At 41.9% G+C, this 12,085-nt stretch overlaps 1 protein-coding gene across 5 annotated transcripts in view; it reads left to right on the forward strand.

Moving 5' to 3' along the window:
• The window catches only part of DIP2C (disco interacting protein 2 homolog C), a 311,348-nt gene that overhangs the window by 177,612 nt on the left and 121,651 nt on the right, over positions 1-12,085 (forward strand). For all 5 annotated transcript variants that reach the window (XM_042044606.1, XM_042044602.1, XM_042044603.1 and 2 more), the window contains one exon: positions 793-903. In XM_042044606.1, the coding sequence (XP_041900540.1) occupies positions 793-903 (111 nt within the window). The remainder of the gene's footprint in view (positions 1-792; positions 904-12,085) is intronic.

Here is a 12,085-nt window from a genome sequence, read left to right on the forward strand (position 1 = left end):
GAAGCTGTTGAGGAACATCAGTTTCTAGAAGTGTTTATGTATGATGCTGCTGTTATATTGCTACTGTAGTTTAAGAAGCTTTCAAGTAAATACTATTGGAAAAAAAAAGCAAATTCGCTATGGGAAAGGGATTAATAAAAGGTTTGAATCTTAAAATACTGGACGTTTAGGGTCAGCATACTCAAATGCTGCAGGTTTACAAGGCTATTTTTGTTGTTTTGCTGGAACAGATTACTAGTTTCAGCCTGGTTTGGTGCAGTTACTGTTTACTTTCTGACCATTGGTGGCTAAAAATGACTGTACATATTACTATAGTTCCCTTCCCACAGGAACTAGTTTCCACAGGTTAGTATTGTGTTGTCACCAGCTGACACCATCCAACCTGATGAAGTTTTAGATGATACATACTAAGTTTTCCTAGGAGCCAATTTGCAGGAAAGTTTCACTGTCCACTGCAATGGTGTCTGCCTTTATTAGCTCATTAAAATATTTCCTAAATACTACTTTATGAAAAGTCATCTGTTTGTGGAAATAAAAAATGCCAAGCTTGCTGTCTGTTTGCTCTTTCTATGTTGTCCATGACCCTGGAAAAAAGGTTTTTTAAAGACAACCAGGAAAATAACCACATCAGAAAAGCTGACCAGAGGCAAGTAGAGTGTAACCAATTGACACGACGCGCTTTAGGCACTGAATGTTCATTTTCTACTCGTCGTGTATGCTGAACTCCTCCTCACTATAAGCCTTCCAAAACGCAATCAGAATGAGCTGTTTGGTGTTTTTTCATTGATGCAGGGGTGGACCAGGCGTTACCACAAGAACGTCGAACTCCTGTCACTCCATCCTCTTCCTCTCGGTATCACCGTCGCAGGTCCTCAGGGTCACGGGATGAGCGCTACAGATCGGGTGAGTGGAACTGAAGACTCCGGAACTGGAATGAAAATTTGAAATGTCTCATTCTGTTCCTCGCTTTTCTAAAAAGAAGTTTGTTGTAAACTCATGTAGCTATATATGGGAAACATTCATTGTGTGAACACAGAGACACTGTCCAAGCGTGAAGGGGTGGAGCTACAAAGCCAAGATACATCTGGAACTGGATCTGGCTGTGAGTGTGAAGGGCTGCTAAAAGGCCTTCTACAGGCACATTAGTAAAAGAGGAAAGAGTAGGGAAAACATGCTGAATGGGGCAGGGTGACAAAGGGCATGGAAAAGGCAAAGATAATTAATGTATCCTTTGCCTTGGTCTGTACTGATGATATCTGAGTTCTGGAATCAAGGCATCTGAGACCAATGGGAAAGTCTTGAACAATGACAACCTACCCTCTGTGAAGGAGAATCAGGATGGGGAATATTTGAACAAACTGAACAAATAGAAGTCCATGGGACGTGATGGGGGTGGATCACGGACCAATGTGATTGTCTGTCAGTCAGAGGAGGTTTCTGCAGGCTGAGAGAAAGCAAGGTTCATTTCTGTCTTCAGGAATAGCAGGACATAGCATCTGGAAAACTACAGGCCAGCCAGACTCTTCTCAATCTCTTGAGCAGGTGGTGGAGCAAATAAAGCTGGAAGCTCTTTTAAAATATATGGACAAGGCAGTGATTGGGAGTAGACAGTATGGATTTACAAAGTGCTCTTAGTAGGCTGGTCAATTCTTGATCTGCCCAATAACCTTCTACAATGAGATGACTGCCCTGGAAGTTGAGGGAAGAGCAGTGGATGTTGTATGCTTTGACTTTAGTGACGCTTTTGACAGTGTCTCTCATAATATCCTTGACAAACTGGTGAAATATGGTTTAGATAAGTAGACAGCAAAGTAGTCTGAAAATTGGCTGAAATATTGAGCTCAGAGAGTTGGAATGAGTGGTACAAAGTCCAGCTGGACACCAGCCTCTAATGGGTACTGTAGGGAGTGAATACTGGCTCCAGTACCCCTTAATAGCTTCATTAGTGACCTTGCTGGTGAGACACACACTGGCAGATGATACCAAATTGGAAGGAGTGGTCGATATACCACACGGGTGTAATAGCATTTAGAGGGATCTGGGCAGGCTGGAGGAGTGGGCAAACAGGAATCTAGTCAAGTTTGACAAAGGAAAATGCAAATTCCTTCCTGGGAAGGAATAACCCCTTGTACTTTGACAGGTTGCTGGAAAGCAGCTTGGCAGCAAAGTTGTGGTGGACGTGAGCTAGGAAGGTGCTCTTATGGCAAAGAAGGCCAAGAGCCTCCTGGGCTGCACTCAGAGGAATGCTGCCAGCAGGTCAGGGCAGATGATCCTTCCCTCTGCTCAGGACTGGTGAGGCACACTGGGAGTGCTGAGTCCGGTGCTGGGTGCCCCAGTACAAGAGGGATATGGATGTACTGGAATGAGTCCAGCAAAAGACCACAGATGATTAAGAAATAGATCCTGTGATATGTGAGGAGAGGCTGAGAGAGCTGGGGTTGTACAGCCTGGAGAAAGCTCAAGGGGATCTTATCCCTGTGTATAAGCTACGTGATGGGGGAATTAAAGAAGCTGGAGTCAGACAAGATACAGTTGGCAGAACCAAAATATGAAGCATTTGATTTAAGTATAAGAAAAAGCTTTTTTTTTTTGTCTAAGAGAGGTCAAGCACTGGCACAGGTCGCTGAGAGAAGTTTTGGTGACTCCATTCTTGGAGCTATTCAAAACCTCATTGGATGTGGTCCCAAGCAGTGTGCTGTAGATGACCCTGCCTAGAGCAGGGAGTTGGACTGGATGGTCTCCAGAGGCTCCTGCTGACCTACTCCAGTCTATGGTTCTGTGGCACAGCTGAATTTTACTGTACTGATTCCAGTTTGGTAATACTATAAGAAAATATTTAATTTGCAGTATAGCAAGTTGGGAACATCATTATGCCCTAAATAGAAGCACTGATTAAAGGAAGATAAAATTAATTTCAGAGCTGAACAGAAGGGTAAAAACTCATTTCCAAGTGAATGGGATCCAACTTTCTTCGTGATACTGCTCCAGATATAACACAAAGTGAAGGAAGTGATTGGTTTAAAACTGGTTTATAATGGCTTCTCACAACAAGAAAGACATTGAGGTGCTGGAGCATGTCCAGAAAAGGGCAGTGAAACTGGCAAAGGGTCTGGAGCACAAGTCTTGTGAGGAGCAGCTGAGGGATCTGGAGGTGTTTACCCTGGAGAAAAGGAGGCTCTGGGGAAACCTTATCACTCTGTACAACTCTCTGAAAGGAAACTGGAGACGGATGAGGTTCAGCTTCTCTTCACAAGTAAAAGAGACAGGACAAGAGAAAATGGCCTCAAGCTGTGCCTGGGGAGGTTTAGATTGGATATTAGGAAAAGAATTCTTCACCAAAAGAGTTGTCAACCATTGAAACAGGCTGCCCAGGGAAGAGGTGGAATGACCATCCCTGAAAATGTTCAAAAGGCATGTGGATGTGGCACTTAGGGATGTGGTTTAGTAGTGAACATGGTGGTGCTGGTTTAATGGTTGGTCTTGATAATGTTATCTTTTCCAACATTAACAATTCTGTGATTCCATAAAGGAAAAGTGAGCTCTGAAACTTCTTTACTCTTACCTTTGAAGGTGAAAACTGCGTGCACTACACCTTAACAGGATGAAGGGTAGGTGTGCTCAGCTGTTGTTTGAACTGCTTCAGAGGCTGCTGCAGTATGAGCATCCTTCTCAGATAGCAGCCTGAGGCCATGGACTGGTTCACCTGGTGCTGCCTCTTGCATCTGCAGAATAAGGGAGCCATAGACAGCAGCACCCATCAACCTCTGTGGCAGAGAGATCCTGGTGAGCTGAGAGTCAGAAGCCAGGGCCTGATGGTTATGGATGGTCTCGAGGAAAGTAAATTTGGCTGTGGAAGCTCTGGATTGTGTTTGAGAGATGCCTCTTGCTGGATGCAGTCAGACTCATTGTGCTGACACAACTGGAAAATTGTAGAGAACTCCTTATTAAACCTTTTGTAAAATATCTCTGGTTCATTCCATTAGTCAAAGAGCTTGCCAGTCCCATTTAAAGGAAAATTAAATGCTGAATGTGGCAGAGAAAGTTCATGTGTGTCCAGACCATTCTGATAAATTTTTAAAACTCCCTCCTCCCCTCAGAAACCCCGGGTTCATACTGTAGATGCTGCCAATTTTTTGTTGAATAATGGTTGTGGTATCTGCATAATAATTCCTTGATATATAAGCTCCTAGAAGCTTCTCCAACATTACACTATAAATGGTCTGATTTCTACCCAGTGCTTTTAAGTAGGTAAAAAAATACTATTCCTGAACTTGTCTAATTTGTGGGTGTGCAACACATGGTCCTCAAATCTCCAAGCTGTGACTCGCCAGAGCAGTTCTGTTAGAAACATGTGCATTTGACTGTGAGTCAAAAGTCATCTGCTTGAGCTGTGCTTGCCATTTGTAAGCTAAGATGTCGAGTCAGTTTGGGGATGGGCAAAAGGAGACATTATGCGTATCTTCACTGTGTGCCTCTTCTGAGACCCCAAGAGTGCTCTCTGAGTTGGTGCTGCTGCCCCTGGGTTTCAGTCACTGCCTGCTGCCTTAAAAGGAAGGCATTTGTGCAGTGAAAGGGTACATAAGGTCCTGTCTTAGGGATGGGGCGAGTTGCAATTACATATATACATATATATAAAAAAGATGTAAACTTTGTTGCTGAGAAGTAAGGAATTCAGTGTAAAGGGCTGTTATTAGGTCAGGAGTTTTACTTTAGCAGAGTAAAGACTATACTATAAATTCAGATCTTTCTTGTTGCTCTGAAAATGTCCTCGGTGTTAAAACTGAAAAGCTTGACAGTATTTTGGGGATTTCTGGCAAAGTTTTGAATTCCGAGCTTGGTTGCTGTATAGCATGACTCCTCAGCAAGTCACTGAGCTTTCCAGCAAATTGGTTTGAACAACTCCTGCATCTTCACTCCCTCAAAAGAAAACCAAATGTAGAAAATGCCAGTGAAGGTAAATGTAAATACACATTTTAATTTTGAAAAGTTATCAGAATCCTCTCCAAATTTACTTTCAGAGGAGATTTGCTATGATACAGTGCAATGTTCCTACCCTGACCTGTGTTCTCCCATTCTATGTATTGCCCCTGTGAGAGCAGAAGTCTGTTTCTTTCTGTAGGTTGCAAACTTGCAAGTCAGATTTCATTCTGGCTATCTTGCTTTCGGATTCAGATTTGCTTCAGGTAGAAGTCTTTGTTTCGCTTGTTGATTTGCTGTGCTTAATACTTCAGCATCTCTGCTCTGATCACATTGTGATTGTTAGATCCTAGCTGTTACCCATTTTGAGTGTTTGTTATCATACTTGGCACATCTACTTGGAAAAAGCCCAAAACAAAATGAATGCACACTCTTTAACCAATAAGGAATTCACATCTAGGAAAACATTTCCCTTCCTTAGTGTTTTTGCACAGTTTATTTCAATTAACATCTGCAAATAGATCTCCCATTCCAACTCTGATCAAAATCCTTTTCTGTCTCTTCTTGGTAAGGTTTTCCTAATTGGAAGTCTAAGATTCTGAGAGTCATCCAGTTCTCCTTCCATGCCTTTGCTTTTTACATGGATTTAGATGTCAGCAAAGATTGTTTAACAAACTCTCTTTGGAGACTCAAAATCATTGCTGCCACTAATATCACCTTCAACTTATTTTCTTGTGTTATGCAAAATGTCATACTGTGACATTTTTAATCCCTACCTATTTTCTTACTTCAATCTTTTTTATTATTATTATTTCATTAATGTTGTAACTGATTTTTTCAGCACTATAATTTTGAAAGCCTGGGTTCTATGATTTTATGTTTTAAATAAAATTGACACTTGAGTTTGTGGACACTATTTTTTCCCCTAAATGTTCCTGGTAATTTTTTGTTTCAAGATAATTTGATTTTACAATTCAGCCTACATTGGAAATTTGCTCTAATTCTTTAAAACCAAAAAGGTTTAAAATTTCCTGGCTGCTTATTTTTATACAGAAAGGGAGCCTGAAACCACTATGTTTCAAAATGTCAGCTTTGATCATTTTTCAGATGTCTAAAGAAACAGATAATGCTATAAAGTGTAGTAACTGAATTAGTGCAGGGTTAAGCTATATTACTTACTTTATAAAAATGTGGCAAATAGTTTAGCTGATATTAATCCAAAAGCATTCTTTGATTTGTTTACTACTGAATTAAAAAATCTCTTAGTATTTACTCACTTAGAAACAATATTTGGAAAGGTTTGCCAAGTGTAGATCATGGCAATGTTTTTCTCTTAGCAACTGCCATTCCTTATCCGGTGCTTGTACTGTAACATTGTCTGGGGGCTCAAGATGACACTGAAGCCAAATGGTGTTGTAGGCTGAATCAGTAACTTTTGCCAAGAGGCTTTTCTGGCCTGGTGGGTTTTCAGGCAGGAAAGCTCAGTCAGAGGAAAGCTGGCGTGCACAGCACTTGTGGCTCTGCATGCAGAATAGATGTCAGCACTGGGCTTGGTCTGCTGAGGGGACTGCAAAGTCGGGCACAGACTGGAGTATGAGTTAATAATGGTATGTAGACGGAGCTGCAGTTGGCCATACAGCTTTTGTCTCCTTAGTGCCATTTAGAAACTAGATTTCTTGGGTACTTTTGGAAGCTGCAGATCCATGGATTTGGAATGGCATGTTGAGATAAGGAGATAGGAATAATGTGGTGGAGTAGGCAAGTGGGTAATCTGAATAGTCGAGCTTTCACACTCTTGCCATGCTGTCTGAATGAGCTTACTCAGTTGAAGACTGAGATTTTCGGAGGCTGTTGTCCCTCCATGCAGTCACTAGGGACCTGTTTGCTCACTGGTAGCAGTGGCTGCATTCTGCTCTTGCTAGCACTGAAATCCCTCATAGGAGGACCTGAAGTTTCTGCCACCATTATTTAAAATGCCATCATATCAGCTGTCTTGCTTTTGGAAGAATGTTCTTAACTGATTTGGAGCATAAAACAGTGAGCTGTAGCCCCTCCACAGTGTAGCCCTGTAGTGACCGTCCTGCTGTAGCTTGGCCTCTTGCCGGTGGCTGCCGTTGTGGTGGCTGGAGCTGAGCTGGGCTCTGCTGCCACATAAAGGCTGCAGTGCAGTACAGCAGCAGCTGCTGGGGCCCTGCCAGGTGACAGAGCCCATGGGCAACTGGGCAGGTCCTTGGGATAAGAAATGGTTTTCTTGGTCACAATAAATGTCCCACAGTTCTTTGTTTCCCAGCTGGTCATGGTTTGTGGGGCTCAGAAACTCTCCCTCAGGCACCTTCAGCACCTTTCCAGAGAAAAAGTATGTTATCTTCCCTCAGCTGGGTGTTCAACACACAAGGAACTGAAACATCAGGTCCTTTCCAACTTCATTTTTCCAAAAGGACACCATGTGGCCTTTAGATCAGGCCAAAGCAAGAAGCCTGAGTTCTCCGTCCCGATGCTGAAAACCAGAGCACCTTCTCGTGTGCCAGGACCTGGCTTTTACTGTTTCCACACTTGTCAGGAAAAAACCCCACCTAAAACCAGGAGGTATAACACAAAAAATGTGTACCAATAAAAATTAAAAACTAAAAAAAAGGCAACATTAATTGATAGGGAATGTGGTGTAATATGTTCAAAGGTACATGTGTGTGTTAGGAATGGGATAGCGTCTCTAAGATTTCTACTGCACCAGAATTCTCCTCTGATGAGATAAGGATGGGACAAATGGGTTGGGCCAAGGTTTTTAAGTCTCTTGTTTCTCATGAGCTTTGTCATAGGCCTTGAAGATGACCGGAGCACTGCCTGGAGTAGTATAATCCTTAAGAAAAATGAGACCAATAAGCTCTAAAAACTGAGTTTTCCAGATGTCAGCAATGATATGGGAAGTAGAAGTGTAAGTGAAATGGTGCTGCCTCTGTGGCTGGGGGTTCATGGTGTCCTAGAGGAAAGACCAGCAAATGGGAGCATATGCACTGCATGGACTCAGTGGACAGGTTTTAAAACGCACAGCAGTGGGTGAGCACAGAGCTGGGAGCTGAGAAGTGGAGTGTTTGGAGAAACACCATTTGTGGAATCAACATCTCAGCTGGTAGCATGGAGGAAGGGTACGGCCTCTAGGGTGGTTGTGGTACCTGCACTCCCAGCTGGGAGAGTACCTCCCTTCTCACACTCTTCTGCTGATTTTTTTTCCCGTACATTTAGGTTGTGGAGATGAGAAAGAAAAAATTGGTCTGGTACACTTGGAGAGCTGTCAGCCCCTGCCCCAGAGATCCCAGCACTGCAGGGAACAGCCCATTTTCCAAGTGCACTCAGCACTTCTTTTAAAAGACAATGTAGGAGATACTTGGAGGTACTGCCAAAACAAAGACACCCTAACTACAGCTCTCACAGATCAAATTCCTGAGCCACTTTTCCCACACTGGTGTTCAAAGGGGAAAAGACAGAACAACTTATACTGAGCACGGGATTGTTAAGCTTCAGAACAAATCATCCCAGGCCAGATTTGAGGGTTATTTGAAATAAGGTAGCTGGGAATGAAAGAATATTCCCTGTAGACCCAGATCCTTGAGATGCTGGCACCAGACCTTTGGTAGCTGAGCTGCTCTGCTCTAGCCATGTATTCATTCTCGTTTACCATGAGGTAGGTGTGTGTATGAGCCCTAACAAAGGTAGGTGACATTTTGTGTCTTTACAGCTTACCTCATGGTGATTTGAAAATATACGGGTAGCTTATATTTTGTGGTTTTGAGAGGACATTCAAGATCTTGCTCTGCAATCCTGCCAGAACTGACAAAAAAGAATTACACTATGAAACTATGTGAGTTGTGCATGGTAAAGGATGGAATGGGAAGATCTGAGACATCATTTTTACTGAACCATCATCATTTAGCATTTCTCCAAAGAATAAAGAGAAAGAAAAATGCGATTAATGTGCTATCTATTAGGATGGGACTGCATAGAAGTATTCATGTGGCTTGTCGTAAAACGATTAATATTTTAACCCTTGAGGTGGGTGAGGGTTACTTGTAAGAGTTAATTTGAAGTCATTAACCTGGCTGTAAACAGACTTATTCAGAAATTAATTAATCTCCTATCTGATTTAGCTTGCTTACAAAGTTAATTTCAAGCTACAACTCAATCAGGGGAAAAAAAAAAAGTTGAAGAAAAACTCTGGCAAATATGTAATTTGTATGACCACATCCTTGCTTTTGACCCAGCAGAAAAAGTTTGTGAGGATAAGTGTAGAACTCTTGAGGAACATTCTTAGAAGATCTCTGGAGAGAAACAAATATAAAGTTAGTTTAGTTCAGATTGCATAGTAAGGGGACCTGAGATGAGATCACTGTGTGAAGCTGACTTCCAGATTGCATTACAAATGGGACAATAAGTAAATGGAGGGATGGAAATTATTAGTGGGAGACCTGCATGTTGGGGTTTTATTTCACTTCTGGGTAGAGTTAATATAATTTAAAAACTCAGAGTTTTGAGAAAAACATTTTAAAATTAACTTTATTATAATACCTGAAGAATCCAAATTAAAGCAAAAACTATGCCTTTCAGCAAAACCAGCAGTGAAGTCATAGAGAGTTCAGTCTGCTGTTTTGGTGTCCTCTGTTTCCAGCATGTAAGCTCTGTGTCTCACAGCTTGCCCATACAGCTTTCCCAGCCACGTGTTGAGCTCCTCCCTTCCTTCCACTCAGAATTATGGATTACTGCCGTGCCAGCCAAAGTGGAAGATGACAGCCATGCTTCTCTCCTTTAGAGTTAAGCTTTCTGACCACATGAAAACATACCAAGCATCTGGTTTGTGCATGTGTGCAGCAGGTGGGGACAGAAAATGCTCGGGAGGTGCTCAGCATTGGCTGAAGGATGGCACAGCCCTTTGCGGAGTGCACAGAGCTTCCTGCACCAGTGGGACTTGTTGGCTGCAGCATCCTTGAAAAGCCAAGTCTTTTCCAGTGGCACATTTATGGGAGTGCACATCTTTTCTAAACCACTGACTTTTCAATGCCAAAAATGGTACACATTAACAAAATTCAGCCCCAAAATTCATGAAAGCAGAATTTTCCCCTGCATATCCATGCATCCCCAGTTCCCAGTAAAGCCAGAGGCCTAGTATATATAGCTTAAACATCCCAAAGACTGAAACTTGCACACAGAAGTTGTTTTTTGAAAGGTAAGCAATGGTTTATTTCTGCTAGTAACCTCCACAGCCCTCCTATAAATGAGAGTCATCTTAGAGCAGCTGTTCTTGCTTTCAGTCGTGTGTTGACTGTTGTGAATGCCATATTTCAGAATTAATAGCACACCTGCTTCCAGATGGAGAGAAATTAGGTGTCACACTGTTTGGGCCATGTGCTTTCCTATCTTAAAACCCAGAGAGATTGTGAAAGTGTTCTGAGACTGCTTCATTATAGCATCACCCACAGCAAAGATCTGTTATTATATGGACTCACTTTCACATTCCCAGGGGTGAGATGATTTCCCAGGGACTGATCTGTGTTGGGTGAACACAGCAACTTTTATGAAATCACTTGCCCCGTATCTGCCTGAAAATAACTCAGTGCTGTCAACCCAGGACAACTAAAAGACAAAACCCAACTGTAATCTGTTCTGATGATACCACATTTACCATGTTTCACCCTATTTAGTATGTCCTGATTGCATTTCCAATAAATGTAGCTACCAAGTTATCTCTATTCAGAGTATTTACAAGCCACTTATTAGGAAATGAATTCTCAGTGTATCCTTTGTTTCCATGGTAGCTCTAACAAAGGTCTGATTAAACTCATAAGCAACTTTCGTGCTTTCAACTACTGGTTTCCTGTAAGACTGCAATTACCAACCTTCTCCCTGTATAATTACTTAGCATACAATTCCTATACTTAGCATTGTCTTATCCAGAATTTTCAGCCAAAATCCACCTTTGATAATGCTATTTTCCTAAAATATCAGCTGTCTCCCTGTAATAACTAGAAAGTGTTTTGATTATTCTGTTGCACTCTGTGTTGATGCAGCAGAAAATGCCCTTGCTCCCATTGCCTCTTCTGTCTGTTCTTCCAGCTGTTTTCCTTGTTGCCATCCCAGATGCTTGCTTCCCTATGACAGAGATTTATTTGTGGTTTTACTTATTTGTTAAATGTCTGACTTCAGGGCTGATCCTCTACTGCAATATAAATAAGACATAACTATGTATTATATGTACATAAATAACCTCTAATTAAAAATCCTTTGGCATTCTCAACTCATTAGAACAAAGCATCGGCCTTCTTGATCTTAATAATCTGCCATTCTCTGAGTGAGTTAGTTGTGTTTGAGGACTATCCTGTAACAAGCAAGGAGTCTGAACCTTCTCAGTCCTTAGGCCTGTCTTACTCCCAGTTGTGTCATCCATCATGTTACCAGGAATTGGCTACTAATGCAAAGGAATAAAGATTGTTTCCAATGGCTAGCTCAAAACACAAAAAAAAAGAAGATGACAAAAGAGCTCAGGGGAGAAGAATGAGAGGAATTACGTGAGCCAAAATGAAGAAACAGAAGAGATGGATGAATTCAGACCACAACTAGGTTTGTCTCCAGGCAGTTTTATTCTTCCAGGGGTAAGTCCTCTGAAAGGAGGGGTGGTAGTAGTACCATTACCTCACAACAGGCAAACCAGGCTGCAGAAGATGGTAGGGACTCTGTTAGGTAATTCGGCATCTGTACAGAAAAAATTAGTCAACAGCTTTTTTTCATATTTGTGTTTCTTAAACAGCTGGTGATTGCATATGAAGGCTTTATAATTCCAGCAAAACTGAAAACGTGAGCAAAACCAGCAGAAGGAATATATTTTGTCATAAACAGAGGCAGGAGCAGATTGTACAGTCTCGATTCTAGCAGTGCATGACTCCCGTCTACAGCCAGTCTAATTTCTTGTCTTAAAAAGAGACAGGGCTGCGTGGCAAATGAGATACAGGAGAACTACTTGACACACAACTGCAAGACCTGATTTAAGTACAAAAGAAGATAATGTTTTTCTTTTGTGTGCTGAGGCATTTTATGGAAGGGCTGTGAGGAAAAGTTTTATGATGTGGAATTTTTTAATGAAGCTGTTGCTTGCCGTGGGAGGAGCACCCTGTTCTCTGATCCA

This window comes from Corvus kubaryi, unplaced genomic scaffold (genome assembly GCF_017639235.1).
Source record: "Corvus kubaryi isolate FWS band 111438036 unplaced genomic scaffold, C.kubaryi_AGA036_p1.0 37398, whole genome shotgun sequence".
NCBI classification, from domain to species: domain Eukaryota; kingdom Metazoa; phylum Chordata; class Aves; order Passeriformes; family Corvidae; genus Corvus; species Corvus kubaryi.